The sequence below is a fragment of the Tachysurus vachellii genome, chromosome 14, assembly GCF_030014155.1.
Source record: "Tachysurus vachellii isolate PV-2020 chromosome 14, HZAU_Pvac_v1, whole genome shotgun sequence".
Classification (NCBI taxonomy): Eukaryota; Metazoa; Chordata; class Actinopteri; order Siluriformes; family Bagridae; genus Tachysurus; species Tachysurus vachellii.
The window spans coordinates 10,028,428-10,047,395 of record NC_083473.1 but is presented as its reverse complement, the minus strand read 5'-3'; the positions used below and the strand labels follow the sequence as shown (position 1 = coordinate 10,047,395).

The 18,968-nt window shown below is 35.3% G+C and overlaps 2 protein-coding genes across 3 annotated transcripts; one reads left to right on the top strand and one right to left on the bottom strand.

Moving 5' to 3' along the window:
• Nucleotides 1-2,211: 2,211 nt before the first annotated feature.
• Nucleotides 2,212-10,840, bottom strand: LOC132857082 (T-cell leukemia homeobox protein 3-like). Of its 2 annotated transcripts, XM_060887054.1 has the most exons (4): nt 10,331-10,840; nt 8,348-8,359; nt 5,916-6,141; nt 2,212-2,425 (listed from the first exon to the last, which is right to left on the bottom strand). In XM_060887054.1, the coding sequence occupies exons 1-4, from the start codon at nt 10,698-10,700 to the stop codon at nt 2,212-2,214; spliced, it is 822 nt and encodes a 273-aa protein (XP_060743037.1). In that variant the 5' UTR covers nt 10,701-10,840. The 2 variants fall into 2 exon arrangements, with proteins under 2 accessions (XP_060743037.1, XP_060743035.1); XM_060887052.1 differs by lacking the exon at nt 8,348-8,359 and having other exon boundaries at nt 5,916-6,150.
• Nucleotides 7,073-7,792, top strand: LOC132857305 (claudin-23-like). Its single transcript, XM_060887278.1, has one exon. It carries the CDS (start codon nt 7,076-7,078, stop codon nt 7,790-7,792), a length of 717 nt encoding a protein of 238 aa, XP_060743261.1. The 5' UTR covers nt 7,073-7,075.
• Nucleotides 10,841-18,968: the final 8,128 nt, after the last annotated feature.

Below are 18,968 nucleotides of genomic sequence, written 5' to 3'. Positions count from 1 at the left end.
TAATCCTCATCTAGGAATAAAAAGGTTTTAAATAACACTGAAATTCAATCTAAGACCAGGCTTAGTCTATGACAGGAAATTTACCAACAAGGATTTTGCCTTTCATTAAGATGCAATGCAATGTGTTTTTATATAAAGGAATATTCCAGCATATTTTCTCTTACTTTATATAACGTGCATATAATAATGTGTCTTATAATTATGCAGGCAACTATAATGTAACTGCTGTGAATATATGCACTATTAATGATAGATTAAAGAAGTAAATCTTGCTTGGAATTATGCATTTTGTCAAAAGTTCAAGCTTAACATTTATATCATTTCTGTGGAATTGTTGTGGAATACAACAATTACAACTTTATATTGTTACACAATCAAAGTAGGCAAACAGTTCCTGTGTTCTTATTATGCACTGTATGTATAGGCAAAACTAGAAATGTATACAAAAGTTATTATCCCAGTTTCCTTTCAGTGACAGAAGAAGACGAGGTGTGTGCATTTATGTATTTACGCCTGTAATCTACTTGTGCAGAGATTCCTACCAGTTATATAGTTGCCTGTGTAGTTTATGTCTAGATATTAAAGACACTTGTAAGGACCACATTTATCAAACTAATCCCTGGATTTTAGTATATGTGTGATTACAACAGACAATCTTAACAGATGATTGTGTTACTCTGCACTTGATAAAGAACAGAAAGGATGGTGACCTAAATCTAAACCTCTTATTAGTCTTCTAAGTCTTACAATGGAAGTGAGTAAACCTTTAATGTATTGTCAATTTTAAACTTAATGTTGACTTATGCATAATATATTAAAAGGTATTTTTGATATATATGCACAATCGTTTATAATTTATATTTAGTTATTTTATTTAAAGCAATTTATTACTAATTTATACATAGTTTTGAGTGAATGTTAAAAAGTGGTCTATAATCATTTTTAGAAATATGATGTTTACTGTTTCCCCAACAAACTCATTAGAGTGAAAAGTGAAACGTTTTTGTTGTTTTCCAGTACAGGGAAATGTGTCCAAATTATTGTAAGCTGTAATCACACATAAGGTACAGATGCATTATACAGAGAGTGAAAACACTGGAGTATTCCCTTTAAAGGCAGAACTTCAGTTAGCCTCAAACAAGTTCCTCTGCAAAGGGTTTGTGACTTACGATGTTTGTATTAATTACTAGGCATTTAAACCAGGATTTACAACATGGCAACTTTCTGTATTGTAGTGGCAATGAGACTGGGCCAAGATAAAGGCTTGGCCTAAAACACTATGTAGAAGCCCGAGACACATTTCATTTCAGTACTATTAGCCGCAAAGCAAGTAATCATAGGAAATTCAGAAGAATAGTAAACTTCATTTTCAACAACACAGTCACTGGCAATGAGTAGAAATGTACACTATACTCATTTATATAAAAGGTCAAACATATAATCAGACATTCCACAGTCTATATTTGTGCCAACAACACTGGAACATCAGCTGGGACGGGAATTAAAAATTAAGCAAAAAATGATGACAGCAATAGTGTGTTTTTGCCTGGGTGTTGAGATATTACCTTTTGTTTGTTTTGTATAAGGTTTGGATTTGCAGCCACAGATTGTCCTTTCTGTCCATCATGAAAAGAAAGCATGATGTAAAAGAAGTAAAAACGTCTTATAATCATAAACCTTGCTTGTGTTATTTTACATTCACAATCCCTACTGCAGTGTTATTTCTTGTTTGACACCTGGGAGGTTATACCTTAGTATACATTTCAGTATACACTACATGAGTATACATTTTATTCACACATGTAAGCCACCTTTCAGATATCTGAGTATTGAGTTTTGAAGATTGTTGTGCAACCACATCAACTCAAAGACTGTAGATGAACCATTATATTAAATATAAAGCACTGGGAGCAAAGGAAATTCTGATTCTTTAATCCTGATGCATATTTGGTATGATATTGATCAATAGTGCACTCCTCACAGAATGCAGAAGTGGTATAAATCTGAATATGTCCTAAGAAATGTCTAGAGCTCAGAGATGTCTACAGCTTTGCTCATATTTGCATGTCATCAAATTATTTCTTTCCAGCATCTACCTATCTACCCAATATGATACCAAGCTCATGAAGCTTATCTTACTTGGCTTGTAACACATTCCCAGATGTTTAGTTGTTGCACCATGACAGTCATTCCTTATTTGCTTGTATTTATTTAGGCCAGTGAAGTAGTTGTGGCCATTTTGCCTGCTTTGTCTTGAGCCCATGGCTGCAGGTTCTGCAGGGCATACAGTGAAGAGTTGTGCACGCAGAGGGGATCTACTGGCACTGACTCACTGATGGACTTCTGCAGGGCATCAGCCTGCAGCTGGAGTAGCATCCGGTTAGCCTGCTGGCGCTCGGCTTCCCTTTCCTCAGCTGTCTGTCTCCTAGCAACATATTAAAGGTTGAACGTAAATTTCACTTTATACATTTATGGGTATCTTAATGGCAGAAAGATTTTCCAGGCATAAGCAATACTGACTGTGTTCCTACTATAATGTTTGTTCGCATGAATGTATGATTTGCATATTTTTAAGTATTTTAAATAATCAAAAGTGTGTTTATTAAACTCATTAACTGAAAAGTCATGCTTACTTCACATATTTGCATAACTTAACTAACACAATCACATATGAAAACTATGTCAATCCCAAGAGAAGTGTATTTAAGTCTTGATTAACCCTTGTATGATGTTTGGGTCTGTGGGACCCATATTCATAAGCATCAATAGTTTTGAAAAACTTTGCTTCCTTGTAGATTTGTTGATTTGTTCCCACTCATAACTTGATTAAATTTGATTTTCTTTTTTTTTTTTAATACATTTTATTAAAAAACAACAACAAACGAGTAGCACTTTAATTAAAAATGTAATGTAATAAAGGTAAAGGGCAAATATTAACCATATATTCTATTTATATTGCTTGTAATTGGGATGAAGTAAACATCTGTAGAGTATTTTAACATAAAATTTTTGATTGTGTTGAATTAAAAACCCAAAAATGCAGCGGGTCCAACAGACCCACGAACGCTGGTTGAGTAACAAAAATACGAACAACATACAAGGGTTAAGGTAAAGCAATTATTTCAGTTTCAGGTTCATTAACTTTGTAATGATGACAAATGTCTGAGCATCTTTAAATGTTATCTAATATTCTAGTAAAAAAATAAAACCAACAAAAGTTAAAAGGAAACTAATTAAATAAATATGTCTTTTAAGGTATTACATGAAAACTTCCAAAAATGTCAAGATACGCAATTGGAAAAGATTAGACAAAATCATCTAAAAAATAAAACAAAAAAAGAAGCAAGATGAGAGAATCCTAAAATACCACAGAGAGGAAAAATAAACAGGAAAAAAAAAATAAAAATATAAAAATATAAAAAATAAAAAAATAAAAATATACCCCATTAAATATTCAGTTCTTTATTAAGAAATGTCAGCATGTTGATTTCAAAGTTTTAATTCGTACTTGTAGATGAAAGTCATGTAATTTCATGTAAACAACAAATAATAACTTTTTTTTACTTATTAAACAAAGGAAATAATCAAAAAGGTGTATTCCAACTGAGGAAAAAGTTAGGACACCCTGAGCTAGTGTTTTCCCATTTTGGCTGGAATAACCTCAAAGAGACGTTTGAGGTAGAAATTTAAAAGTTTTTGACATCGACTGGAAGAAAGTTTCCCCCACTCCTCAATGCCGAATTCTTTCATCTATGTAAGTTTTGAGAGGTTTCTTGCATGCACAATCAGTTTCAAATCACCCCACAGGATCGCAATAGAATTTAGATCTGGGCTTTGACTTGCCCATTTTAGAATTCTCTGTTTTTTACTTTTTACTGAGTCCTTGGTGGATTTACTGGTATGTTTTTTTCATGTTTCAAGGTCAAGTTCCACTTCAGCTTCAATTTTTTAACAGATGGTCTCACATGTTCCTCAAGCACCTTCTGATACAATATAGAATTCATAGTGAATTTGGTGGATTCTGACCAGGTCCTGATGCATCCTCAAACCATAACACTTCCACCGCCATGTTTCACAGTTAGTATGGGGTTATTTTCTGAAATGCTGTATCTGGTTTATACCAAACACACCCTCAGTTATGCCAAAGTCCAAAGCACATTATTCCAGAAGTTTGGGCCTGTGTCTCTGTGGTCTTTGGCAAACATCAGTCTTGTTCTCATGTTTTTCTTAGACAGCAAATTTTTCCTCCTTGCACACATCCCATGATAGTTGTTCAGTCTCTTTCTGATTGTAGATTGATGCATTTTGACATCAACTGTAGCAAGAGCTTGCTGTAGATTCTGTGATGATATTTTAGGGTTTCTGGAGACTTCTTTAAGCATCTTGCAGTCTGCTCTTGGGGTGAATTTGCTTGGGCATCCTGACCTGGCCATGTTAGCAGTTGTTTTTAATGTTCTCCACTTTAAATGATTTCAGGACAGTGAAATGGCTAATTACAAATTATTTTAAGATCTTTTTATATCCTTTACTAGACTCATAAGCATCAACAATCTTCTGTCTGAAGGCCTCAGAGAGCTCTTTGGATCTCACCATGATGTGATACACCTGTAGGTAATTATATCCATTTTAAATACAAATAAATGTGTCCTTACTTTTTCCTCACAAGAAATTGGATTTCTTTTAAATTGCATTTTCTAGATTATTTAAAAAAGACTTTTCTTTTTTTTTTTTGTTTAGTTACATTACTTGAATATTCCAATATTGATAAAATGTACATTAAATGCCTATATGTTTAACTATTTAAAAACAAACACATGCTTTCATGGGGTGTCCTAATTTTTTCACATGTATACATACACACACACACACACACACACACACACACACACACACACACACACACACACATATATATATATATATATATATATATATATATATATATATATATATATATATATATATATATATATATATATATAATAAATACAATGTACAATATAATGAAAGGAATGGAATAATAGGACAATAAGGTTAATGATAGACTGAGTGTGATTTTACAATATAGTGACATCACTGTTATAGTAACTCTAAAGTCCTGAACTATAGTACAATATCAGAAATGCAAATAATTGCAATGAAAACCAGGATTGAAAATTCATACAACACGTTTAAACTATCATACAGGTTTGAACAGTATTTTATTTGAAACTTTTGTAAATTTCTGTAAATGTTATTATTTTATATATGTAGACAGACTTTCTGAGATACTGGTATATTTCACTGGGGAAGGTTTACCCCATGTCAAAATCTTTGTCCTGTGAATTTTCCCTTGCCTGAATTTCTAATCAAGGTGGTAATGGGAAAGGGTTTAGAGTATTATTAAGGTGTATTAAGCTAACACTTTACTATAATGAACCTAAATAAAGATAATATAATATATAATATTTTAAAAATGTATTCCTAATGATGTATTACACATGCACTAATCCTTAATACACACGCACACACTCACCTTTTTATTATTTGTACTTTTAAATAAATGACAAAGTGAGCTATTTGGATCGTAGTGTCTCAAGGCAACTTAAAATAAATGGTGTCTTCACAGTGCATGACTTACCTTGTGCACAAAAGACTGTTAATATGAAATTGTGTATTAATATTGCAAGTCATGATATTAATTAAAAGAATGGGTTAACCATGTGAATTATTACCAATACTAATGACTTATAATAACCTTTAAAATATACATATTTATTTTCTGTTGTAGGCATGCAGGCCTATTAACTCGCTGTTATGGAAGTATTAAGCATATGACTAATTGTGGACCTTATAAAAAGTGCATTATTAGGGATTCATAGTTAAAGCTTTATCTATGTTAAGGGTTTAACATCGGTTTCTATAATCGGACTTACCTCCATTTGGTTCTTCGGTTCTGGAACCATGTTTTGACCTGAGCGTCGGTCATCTTAAGTGTCTTGGCGAGAGCCGCGCGCTCAGCACTGGCTAAATACTTCTGCCGGTGAAAGCGCTTCTCGAGCTCGCAGATCTGCACGCGTGAAAATGACGTGCGTGGTTTCTTCCGCTTGGGAGGTGTGCGGTTCTGGTATGGGTGACCAATGCGCCGGGTTATGGGCAGCGCTAATAGAGCTGGAACAAGAAAGACTCAAAGTCAAGGGAAAGTGGACAGGCTTGGCAAAGCGTGATGAAAAAAGAAAGCTGGATTAAAAATAAATTAAAAAAATAAATATGTAAAAGTATACGACAAATAAATATGCACTGATACAATAATTAACAAGTACATGTGCGAAATAAACGCGTGGAAAATGTCAAAGTATCAGCATAACATGGAGAGGGTGTTATCTCCATAACAAGGCTTGTGATTGATAAATAGTACAAATGAATAATAAGCCTAATTCACCCTAAAGTTCAGAAATGAGATATAGTTAAATTAAACTTAAACTGGTCATATAAAACCCACAAAGCAAATGATGATGTTCATCTTCACATAATAAACATATTCAGACCTGATCACAAAACTGTATAGTCTACAATGAAGTGCAATTCAGTGGCATTCAGGATGCGCTCAGTGGCCTCGCGTAAGCCTTGTGAGAATAATCTGTCCTTAAGGAAGTGAATAAGGTGTAGCTCATTTCCCTCAGTACAATAACAAAACCAAGATGTGACCTTCAAAAGAAGGTGGCAAGAATTTAAAATAAAATCTAAATATTAAAAATGTCAGTACAATAACTTTCATGCTTGAAATTCACAGGATTATCAATGAATATGAAAAATCCTCAGCCAACAAGTTCATATGTTCTGTCATTTAGACGTTGTAAGACATCTAACACTCCGTTTTTGTATCCACCATCCATTTATCTTAGACTGTAATACAATGCTATAGAAACCTGAGGGCTTTTGATTCAGACTGAATGGCTGACCACGTGATAAATTCCGAAAGTGTGGGAGTTTTCTTAGTACAACCCTGTTCAGGGTCAGATGATAGTGCATAAAACTCTTTTACGAATGAATGGTTAGACTATATATTTCTCTATACATACACAGTGTGAAGACCATGCGAATCCCAGAAATTATAATATTCGGTTTAGTTTCCGCGCCCTGCGGCTGGATCCTGACCCTGACGAGTACAGTGCCACCAAACTGGCGCACCATCCACAACCTCACTGGACAGCCCTCAGAATTAATTTTACACCAGGGCATTTGGGATATCTGTAGGGTCTTTAAGGAATCCAGGGACGTGCTGTGCAACCACGAGGACGCTGAATACTTTAATAATCAGATCATTGAGGTTGCGCGCAGGATGATGGTAGCTTCTCTGATCGTGACTCTAATCGGTATCGCCATGCTGACAATCGGAACCACCGGCTGGACCAACACACCGAGGATAAAGCAGGCTGGCATTGGTGGTTTCCTTATCTTTTCTTCTGGGATCCTGGCAATCATCCCTATCGCTTGGTACAACCACATCATGATGGACATCAACTCTCCGTCTACCGACATCCGTATTGGATACTGCATAATACTGGGCTACACAGGAGGACTCGTAGAGTTTCTTAACGGATTTGTGATATTCATTTGGATATATCGAGACTGTGGAAGAAGAAATCGGGAAGAGAGTCCCGAGATAAGTTTTGAACCGAGGGATCAGAGTACAACAGTAAGCACAAGTGTGACCAGGAGCCGCGCGAGCAGCGTCCCGTCGCACCCTGTGAAACAAGACGTGGACCTCTGGAGTGACTACAGACTGAGCAAAATATCACTGACCATGTAGTCTTCAACTCAACTGAATTTAGGATTGTTTACCTTTATCAGGCTAATATACACATGCACGATCAGTAGTCTTAACTCTCTATAGAACAAGATAATCAAGATTAGAACTGAAAACATTTTAGCCACTTAACAAGGTGTAAATGTATTATATACTGTGCTTAATTTTACTTAAATCTATTTTCACAGTGATTTTCCTCTTTAAATAGCATACAGTAAACACATCTGAAAGAGAATCTAATGTCTTTTGAACTGTGAGTGTTGTTAAGTTGCTCAAATAATTTTTTTTTTTTTTGCGTGTCATTCGACATTCTTAGATAAGTAAAATGTCTACCTTTAAGACAGGGAAGGGGTAAATAAAAGAAAATAATACAGGCCACATGGGCCTTCAAGAGGGTAAACCACGTGATGCTCTCTGCAGTTTTGTTATAGACTGTAATTTAAAGCGTGACCCATTCTTTCTTTCTTTCTTTCTTTCTTTCTTTCTTTCTTTCTTTCTTTCTTTCTTTCTTTCTTTCTTTGAGGTCACAAAATAACAAGTAGGCATATTCTTGGAAACGACAGAGGGCTCCTTTACCATCTTAAATTCACACTATATTATCCTCAGTCAGTTTGGACAAATTTGTGAAAAATTGATGCTATCTTTTACTGTCAGATTCACAAGTATCACACACACTAGAAATAAAGGTATCATTCCAATATGTCTCAGTATCTTTTCTAGACTATGTAACATTCACCAGGTAATGTGAATATAATGTTCAAAAAAAATATATAAATAAATAAAATAAATAAACAAACTTGTACATAAGAGCTGGTGCTCTTATGGGAATTATTAAGAGCTCTTAACCTTTGTAAATCAAATGCTTCTCAAGTAAAAGGTACATAGAGTGCAGACTGACAACACCTACCAGGCTCATCATAATCCACAGAAAGATATATTTTGTATACAAACAGCTTAAGGGGAAGTTTCATGTCAGTTTATTTTTAAAACAATAACAGTAAAGATCTATTCTATATAAGTTGTTATAGACTATGTTTCTTTACTTTATTTCAAAAGTCCACACTGCAATTTTGAGAAAGATATTTAAACACTGGTCTCTCAAAAGTTGAAATAATTTTCTTTAACCTGATCGATGTGATGGTTATTTTAGTTCTGTAATGCATAAGTAATGAATTTTACACACTGAAACAATTGTAAAAACCTTAACAAACATATTTATACTCTTCTTCTATTCTGATCCACAAGCCATCTTTCATGTGTCTTTGCACTGGATATAAAATTGAGTCACATGTGAGGTATCAGGATGTACAGGACGCCGTATTCATAACACCAAAGCTGTTTAACTCGACCTATTCAAAAGGCTAATTGCCCTTTGTACTTTTGAAAGACGATTCTTGAACGAATTACTCTTAAACGATTCATTTTCACCGATTGAGGTAAATAGCATGAATCGAATGTCCATAGTTCGATTCATTTAAACGGTTTGATCGAAGAATCGAATCAATTAAGCGAGTCTTATGCGCGTTGTCATGTTCCTCATGCACAGATTCCTAGGAGAACGCTTAGGCCAAAGGTTCTATGTAGAACCCTACAACAAAATGTTTCCTTAATTAATACCTAGTACCTGTCAGGCATTTACAATTTAGCTAAACTGACTAGGTACTTGATGATTGTTAGAAAAACATTAAATTTGTTGAATAATAGGGGTTCTGAGCTCCCAAAATCCTAATCCTGATAGAGAAACACAGCTGAAGGATTTGGCAAAGAAACAAATCCTTCAGCTCCATCCTTTCCCCAGACTGAGAACGGAAGAAAATGTGTAATTCTAGTTTGTATATGACAGAGTTTTATTTTCTAGATGAGTTTATCCAGCCTGTTAGGTCATAGCAACCTAATTTGCAAAACTTATTAATATTATGATGCATTGTGGAAATGAAAACCTGAAATAAAAGTAGAAATGAAAATCTGTATTATTTTTTTAATAGAAAGCAAAAACATAGAACCTTATGATGATAATAATAATAATAATAATAATAATAATAATAATAATGATAAAAGCTATTGTAAATTAAAAAGTAAGAAATATATCTCCCTGTTGAACGGATACTGTAAACAACAAACTTAGTATTAGATCAGTTTTACAACATTTGAAAAAGATTTTAAAGGCGTTTTTAGTTATGTTTCCGTAGTATATATATAATAATTGTCATCATAGTGATCGTTATGTTATTTTTAAATAATTATGCTAATTATTTCTTGCCGACAGAAATAAGTAACATTTCAAAAAAATTTAAATATTCTCTCATTTTTCATGAGTTTTAGACTGTTTACGATTATTTTCAATGAGACAGATTTTGTTAATTGTCCTTAACATATTTAATTGTTTTTATTCATTTGCTATTTAGCTATTTATATTTTATTTTGGAATGTCAATGGTAGGTCTGATAAATAAAAGTGAATGAGGTAGCGCAACATACACCCTTGCACTTTAAAGACAGTGGTACAATTTCACCATACACCCGTCTGTAAGTTTGACTTTACCTGGCAGTCTGTCTTTGGTGAATCTGCGGTGATTATCCACCCAGGGGAAGCAAAGCGGCCCGAAGCCCGGAGCTGCGCTCACCACAGGCGGCGCCATGGCAGCACCAAGCGGTCTGTGCGCAGGGACCCGGATCACCCCGCGGTGTCCCAGAGTCCTGTTCGGCACGAACTCGCTCGGGTCCTCTAAAGTGCCAGGAAAAGCAGAGAGTGGAGCGACAAGGGCAGTGAATGTAGCGGTTTGGCTCTCAGTGATGCTCTCTGATCCATGCTGTCGGTCAGAGGAAGCGAGGATCCGGTCAATGCCGAAACGTATGGGTTCATGGCTTGGTTTTGATGATTGCTCCGGTCTCGGACTTTGCGCGCTTTCCATATTCCCTGTTTACAACCCAAACTGGGGTTGAGGAATCACGCAAAACGCAACGTAACTAAGATCAATTTCAGAGTCTGTTTGTCCATTTTCTTCTCTCTTGTGGCTTTCTTTCGGTTCTGTTTCTGAAATTCCGACATATTCCGTCACATCTGAACTGAACCCTCCTCGGCTGGGCTTATTCCTGTCAAACTGTCGCATTTTCCTCTCGCATTATGCCAAAGTCACAAAGTAGTGTTTTCATTGGTCGAAGACGTCAAACCCTCGTCCCTCTATTGGTTAACTTTCTGTCCCAGTAGAGCTCAGCGCGAATATGTCAAATAGTGTCCTGTATCGACTATCGATATTCTATATAAATTAACCATGTACTATATTTTGTTGGCATATTTTGTACATTTGAGGGATATTTATTGCACATTTGTTGCACACAGAGCCACTCTGACATATCCATCTATTGGAAATTTCTCACCAAAACATATAATGAATTTACTTTTTATTTTTTAGAGTTAAAATATCTTTTTTCGACTATGCTTTTCAGGAAATCTAAGGCCTTTTTTTAAGAGTTTATTTATTTAGCTAATTGATTAAATATCGATGATCATGATCATGTAGAATCTAAAGAAAGTATTAAATCTGATCCTTGTGTTAATCATCGTTAAATGTAGCAACCAGAAATCTAATCAAAGAATCGGTTCACGTAACGTTTGATGAATATAATAAGACTCTTTTGACAGCTCGGTTATGCTGCATGCACCTTGAAACATTTCAATTCAGCACATCATTTCCAGGGAAGGCTACCTGTGTGGGCCAGCTTTGGACAAGAGGAAGAAATTTAAGATCCACAGGCATATTTGACCATAATTTTCTGCAGGCTTTGTCGTATTCCCATTTTTCCCCAAAAAAGAGAAAGAGGAGGACATACCCACTATCTGGACACTCATTTTGACAGTGTGCATTAAATCTTCTATGTAGTACACTCATAGATTTTTTTTTTCATGTGATATTAGCTTCCAAAAATCTTTTCTAAGGAAATACCTGCCAATCAACCTTTAATTACTTTAGATACTATTAGGATGTAAGTTCTATGTAGAAACATTAAAGGATCCCCCCAAAAGGGACAACATAATTGTTATAAAAGAGTAGTAAAAAATCTTTAATAAACTTTTTTTTGGAATGGGAGTTAATAAGCTTTGTTTTAGTTATTAAGTATTTGATAAAATTCGAGACAAAAGCATTGCATAAAATTAGAAGATCTACAAGCAAAATATGAATGATCAAACAAATTATGTTAATAAATTAATTAATGCTGCCCTTTAGCTTTCTCCACTTCTACTACACTATTTTTACATATAAAAACTTGCAGGGTGGGTGGATCATAGAAAATGGTTATTGGACAATTGGAATATAGAGTAAAGTCCCTTTCTGACCCTTAGCCACACCCACTCAATAAACAATGGTTTGAAATCAATGGAACTGCAGCTACTTTTCAATATACACACAACACACAAGTACTGTTAATTAAGATATGGTTGGCATTTTTAAGGCTAACTAGCTTTAATGCACAACAATTAACAGTTAACAAGCGCTGTTGGTAGCCTACAAGACCATGACCAACTGGATGTGTGATAGCCACCTAGAAGCACTTTTACAATTCAGAATTTAATCATGCACTAAAAGATTGAAGATAATAATTAATTCAAGAAATACATAAGATGTGATACTATTGCAGCACTATAGATCAAACCCTATACTAAAAAAGGTTACTCGTTGGTTACTCAATTACGTTACATTATTTATGGTTCTTTATATTCTAAAATTTATTTATGGAGCCCTGTGGTTCTGGGGTAAGTTTCTACACCCAGTCCACTAAAGGAGTGGTTGAAGAACCAGGGAAGGGTTTGAGGCTGATGTCTATGGTCTTTTTCAGTTTTGTTGTACATATACTAATCAGAAATGAATATTTTACTAACCTATAAACTAAGATGCTTGAAGGCAGTTAATAAAAATCAGTGTTTAAGTTAGATTTTTAGATGGGTAAGGTGGTTTACATTAAGGTATAGGTGATGGATATTTAACAAAATATATGACATTACAGAAAAAAATATGCTAGTTACTACTTCCAGGTTGACTGTGCATGATTAGGGGAAAACTTTCAAATACCATTTGACCAAGTTTTGGGGTATTAAGTTTCATATTGACGTTTGCTGAATAGCTTACATGGTAATGCAAGCATGGAAAATATTACAAATATGCGTTTTTGCAGTTTAGATTGTGAATAGATAATATTTTAATTGATTATAGTAAAATGTTGCCCTAAGTTTCTACACAATGTTCTCATAACGTCTTAAATGAAGGGAAGAGCAGGTGTAAAAATTCGTTATAAACTAATTTTACAAATTTGCTTCTTTCCAATTCGTTGTTTATAGAAACTAGAATCTAAATATTTAAAATAAAATAAAATAAAATTGAAACGGTTTTGATAATATTAAATTTAATAAAGTAATCCGTTTTAATCCGATCTAATATTACAAAATGTATTTATTCTATAAGCTAAATAAAAAAAAAAATCTATATATATACATTTTACATTTTAACGTGATTCAGTTTCATGGATCAGTGTCACTGTGTGTCTGACCTCTCACATGTAGTTCTGTGGCTTGGTATTGAACAAGTCTGAGCCGTGAATGATTTTTGGAGAGCAGCACATGAGCGTTGATCCAGCAGACTCTCTGGCAGCTCGGCCCGACTCCCCGACATGCGCTCTTGGCTGATTTCTATGCCATATGCCTTTCCCTCCTAGTGAGAAACGTGAGGGTTTTTGAGATTTGTGTGAACTGGTGTTTCCTGTTTTTCTTTTTTTTTTCTTCTTTTTTGTCTGATGAATTATATGTTGTTTTTTTTTTAATCTACTATAGCACTATAGTGTGTATATGGTACATTTCAGTATCCTATTCATTAAATTCATACAGTATTCCTTAGATTCTAAATACGCCTGTCTGCTGGCTACATGAATGAAACTCAAAATGCCATCTCCACACACACGGGCTTCTGAAAATGTCCACAAATGTGTTTGTGTGCTGTTTGTAAGTACTGTTCGTTTTACAGTGTAAGGTAAAACGAGATGCTTTCATATGCTACATCTCACCCGAAGGGCACAGCTTTATTTTCAGACATGCAAGCTGCACCGTTATGGCTGTTTTAATATCTGTGCTAGACCGCTATTAATAACGGCTTTGCGTTAAAGCCTTATTTTTTTGTATTACCAGTATTTTTCACAATTTGCGTAAAGAGAAGTTAATCAGGAAAAATCCGTGCATGGTGTCCTAAGAGTCTTAAATGTCGGCAAATTATTCAAGATTATATCAATCATTGCGCAGACACATTAAATGCTTAATTCTCCGGAGAAAAGGAGCCGTATAAAATGGGAAAAAATAAAGGAATAAAAGTGAACGATTTGTCTCGGAAATGACCCCCTGGATTTACATAATGGGGGTTTGCGGGTGTTGGAGCCGCGGGCGCTGTTTTTATTGCGCTTTTCTGCGTGTTATCAATTTCTCCAAGTTTCTCCACTAAAGAGCTGCCTGGAAATTCAAAGAGCACACTTATATTCACATAAGAAAAGATATAAGCTGTAGTGAGAGACGGGGGAGATGCAGAATTAAATGATAAAGGCTCTTATACTGCTTTCTAAACAACACTGAAGGCAGAATATGAATTGAACATGGTAAGTAATAGCGCATTTAAACAACCACCTGTTTATTATAAAGATATAGAATTTAATGAAACCTAGATGATACCTAGAGAAGATCAGGCTGAGGAAAAGACACACGTAAAAGAAAGAGATAAAAAAAAACAAAAGTCAAACTATTACACGGAAACTCTTTTTTCATTGCAGTCTTTAATAGAAAGAAATAACAGTCAACAATAATCACGTGACACACCAGTCTTTAACAAAATCCTTACAAGATTTTCTTTTATGTCTACACATTTTAAGTGCCTCAATTTATGATAAAACGAGTTTACACTGATTTTAGTTTAGAATACTGATTTTGCACCTTTTTCTTTTCACCTTTAGACTCAAATAATGTACCTTAAAAAATCAAGTGCATATAAGTGAATCAAGCATATAAAGTATAAAAAAAAGCTCTTTGGTATCTTAGATAAATCCGATGAACTTAAATCTACATTCTCTGTGAACAGTGATAGTCACAGCATGCTGCTCAGTTGCTTAAATATGAAATTACACTCATAACTGGGAATATACAAAAGCCAAAGAGGGTGTTTCAAAATTAATATTTTCATAACTGATTCGATCAGTGAACTAAGGAACTCATTTAGATAATAAACTTATATATGAAATGATGCTCTTTGATATTAATAACAAGCTTTCTCTGAGGAATTCATTCAAATGCAGGTAAAGAAGGTTAAAATAAATTCTAATAAAGTTTGTCGGATATTTACTCTACCTGTGCATTAAGTGCATTGGAGAGTATAGGTTGTTAAATGCACCCTTTACTAAAGAAAGAGTGAAAGAGAAAGAGAGAGAGAGAGAGAGAGAGAGAGAGAGAGAGAGAGAGAGAGAGAGAGAGAGAGAGAGAGAGAGAGAGAGAGAGCGCAGCAATAGCCACAACAGTTACAGAGCATGTGTTCACCCTGCACCTGCATCATATTGCTGAATATTGTAAAAGCCTGTGAGTTCTGATTAACTGATTAAACTTGAATGCAACAGATTTTCTTGTGATGCATAAACCTCAGCATTTCTCTTTCTGTTTTTTTAAAGTCTCTTTCATTTTTAATTTCAGCCAGATGATTCTGTCCTGTCTTCATATAGAATCTTTTGTTTTTATTATTTTGATCTAGTATCAAATGAATCAAAACAGACCTTTACAATGTGAAAAATTCCAAAAGCAATTACAGTACTCACAGTATTCACAAAAGCATCACAGTTTCATCTGATAGACTGAGATTCAAATATTGGTCTGATTCCATGGAATAAAAAAAAATAATAATTCAAAAGTCTGGTGAGGAAGTGTAGATTCATGTTTTCTGCCTGAATACTGGACAAAACGGTGGTTTAATCTTTACACCTGCAGACAGACATTATATAAAACCTGCAGGTCTAGAGTTTTTCTGCAATGTCTAGCATATGAAGCTGAGTAAGTCTCAAAATCAAATTAATTGAGAAGTGAAATCTGATACACAGATAGATAATCCAAACCTATTGCTTTACGAGAAGAAAGGGTTTGGTACAATACTGCCACTAGTGGTCAGGTGAAAATGACTTCTATATGGCTCATAAACTGAATCTTTTTAACTTTAAACCATTTTGCTCTTGATGTCTTTAAATTGCATTTTTTTACATTGCACCATTTCTGTTGATAAAACAGGCCTTAAATATGTGCACATATTGTATAACTGTTGTTGCAGTATTATCTCAGTGGTTAATATTGTGCCTGTGATCCAATCATTTTAAATTGCAGGATGTCTTAGACCACTTTCCATGTTCACATACTCCAGAAAATGGGATTTTCAAAGACTGCTTTGGTGAGATGCTTTTTCAAAATACTTCAGTTGGACAAATTAAAAACTCAACATGTAACCTAATATATGCATTTGAAGATTAATTTTATGTCACATACACAGTCATAAATTACATCCAACTTGCAGTGAAACCTAGTTAAAAACAGAATGGATAGAAATTATAAGGTATAATGTGTACACACCTAATCAAGTGTATAGAAATCCTTAGGGGTGTATATTTTATAATTTGTTTACTGTAACAATAACTTATTTGCCTATATTCTTATAATCACACCTATAATGTAAGAGCCAGTGGTTTACCAGGATTTTCATTGTTCTGTTTTTTCCTTGTTTACTAACATCCAATTGCTATTTTGTCTTTGGGGGAATCCTGACCACCATTTTATGAGATGGTCTTTTACATCAGTTCAAGTTTTGTTAAGTGACACCAAAAAGCCAAGTGAATGCCATCAGGATTAAAGCTATCTTGTTCTGATCTGCCATATTTTTTAATAGTATCAGACAAAGCTGTTAATAGCTCTAAGAAGCAATGGTAATATTATAAAAAGGATCTATCTGCACTTTATTAGGAACATTATAGTAATCCTGGTTAGAGCCATTACTTGCTCTCAAAACAGCCTCAGTTCTTTGAAGCATGGATTCTATAAGATGTTGGAAACATTCCTTTGAGATTCTGGTTTATGTTGACATACCTGCATCATGCAATTTCTACTGATTTTTCAGGTGCACTGGAATTTTCCATAGACAACAATCTTTAGAGTTTACAAGAAAAGGTGCAAAAAACAAAACCATGCTCTCTGTGTTGTAGGTCTGCAGGCCAAAACATCTTGTAGATGAGATCTGATGAGAATGACCGGAGAGGTTTCAGATGACAAGAAGCCTATAGTATCTAACATAAGCACTCTTTAAAATCTTGTTGAGCAGAAAAGCATCTCACAACACACAACACATCAAAGCCTATGGTGCATGGGCTATGACAGCAGAAGACCACATCATGTTCCTTTCCTGTCACCCAAGAACAGAAATCTGAGACTATCATGAGTACAAATGAGTGTGGTCTTCTGCCGTGGCAGCTCATCCACGTGGTGGCTCAATGTTTTGTGCATTCTAAGCTTCTGTTCTGCTCACCGTGGTTGTAAATTATGTGATTTTACTCAAACCTCTCTCATCAATAAGGCATTTACACTCACAGAACTGTCGCTCTCTCAGTGACTGTTGTGAATGAAAATCCCAGGAGATTTCTGAAATAATCAAAACAGCCCATCTAGCTCCAATATCTAGGCAACTTTGGTCTGAAGATTAACAGAAGCTTTTACATTACATATTAGTATCTACACACACACACACACACACACACACACACACACACACACACACACACACACATATTAAGGTACTAAGTAGATGTACTGTAAAAGCACAAATGCTATCCATAGAAGGTAGAGAAAAATAATAGTAGAGTAAGATTATTATATAAGATAGTAATTATGTGTACAGCATGTCGACTTCACACAGCAGAGAACACACATAATTTTCTTTGTGTTTCTTAAAAACATTGTATAGGAAAGTCTTTGAACAATGAAGAAATTGAGCAGTAAGAGGTGATATGAGTCCTTTGAGAAAAAAAAGAATTTACCATAGAACCTGATTTTTGCAATTTAAGAACGTAATTGGCTTTGCACTATTTTTCCAAACACCTTGAGGGCAGTGGATTGATTGAATTGAGAACTGAGAAAGAGGGAGAGAGAGGGAGGGGGGAGATAGAGAGAGAGGTAGAGAGAGGATCTGTTGTTTGATGGTTGAATGCATGGCTGGTTCACATGCTTGTGAACAAAGAGGGCTGGTCAGAAACTGCCGAGCCATGAATGGACAAAACGGATGTAAGAGAATGAATGCAAATGACTAAAATCCTACAGAGGAGAACTCACAAGAAAATGAAGACCAGGAGGATAAGAAGGATGTGTGTATATATTTATATGGTTTTGTGTGAGAACTAGATAGCAACTAGCTGATAGTATGTATATTTCAACTTTCACTACTATTAGAAGGAGGGTTTCACTGAGCTCTAATTAGCCCTGTTACCCCTGTGTGTGTGTGATGATACAGTGTGTGTCGCTCATTCACTCACTTGTGTGTCTCTCCCTCTCTCCGTGGACCATAGGTCACTTAATAAAAGGCGATTATCCAGTTTGTGTCTCCGTTAGCTGTTAACCTCCTCACCCCTCCTGTAGGCTGACAGCGGGGTGGGGGTCAGCGGAGGGGGGAGATGGCACCAGCTGGCACCAGACTCACTGTGTCTGGCCCTGGCATCCACTCACTCAGTGTAAGACCCTGTTTCATCCGGCCTGCTGGGCCCCAGACCTGGGGCTGTCTGCGCATCCTAACAACCCAAGCAACCAAACTCCACCTGTCTTGCCTCAGGCTAGAACACACACAAACACCACACACATACACACACTCATCAGAATATTTACATTTATTAGTCAAACCGGATAAGAGGACAGGCTGCAGGGTGTGTGTGTGTGTGTGTGTGTGTGTGCGTGCGTGCGTGCCTGTGTGTGTGTGTGCGTGTGTGTGTGTGTGTGTTTAATAGGATTAGTCTGTGGTGTGTAAGGTGAGCAGGTTCTCCATTGATTCCCTATTAGCAGAGCACTTCCCATAGGACTCATCATGGAGAGAGTAAAGAAGTCTGATGGAGTGAGATAGACAAGGAAGACATGCAGATAAGAC

Coding starts and splice junctions, on each gene's coding strand:
- LOC132857305 (XM_060887278.1), top strand. CDS start 7,076: ATGCGAATCCCAGAAATTATAATATTCGGTTTAGTTTCCGCGCCCTGC.
- LOC132857082 (XM_060887054.1), bottom strand. CDS start 10,700: ATGGAAAGCGCGCAAAGTCCGAGACCGGAGCAATCATCAAAACCAAGC. Junction 2,426..5,915: donor AACCGAAGAACCAAATGGAG/GTAAGTCCGATT, acceptor ATATGTTGCTAG/GAGACAGACAGCTGAGGAAA.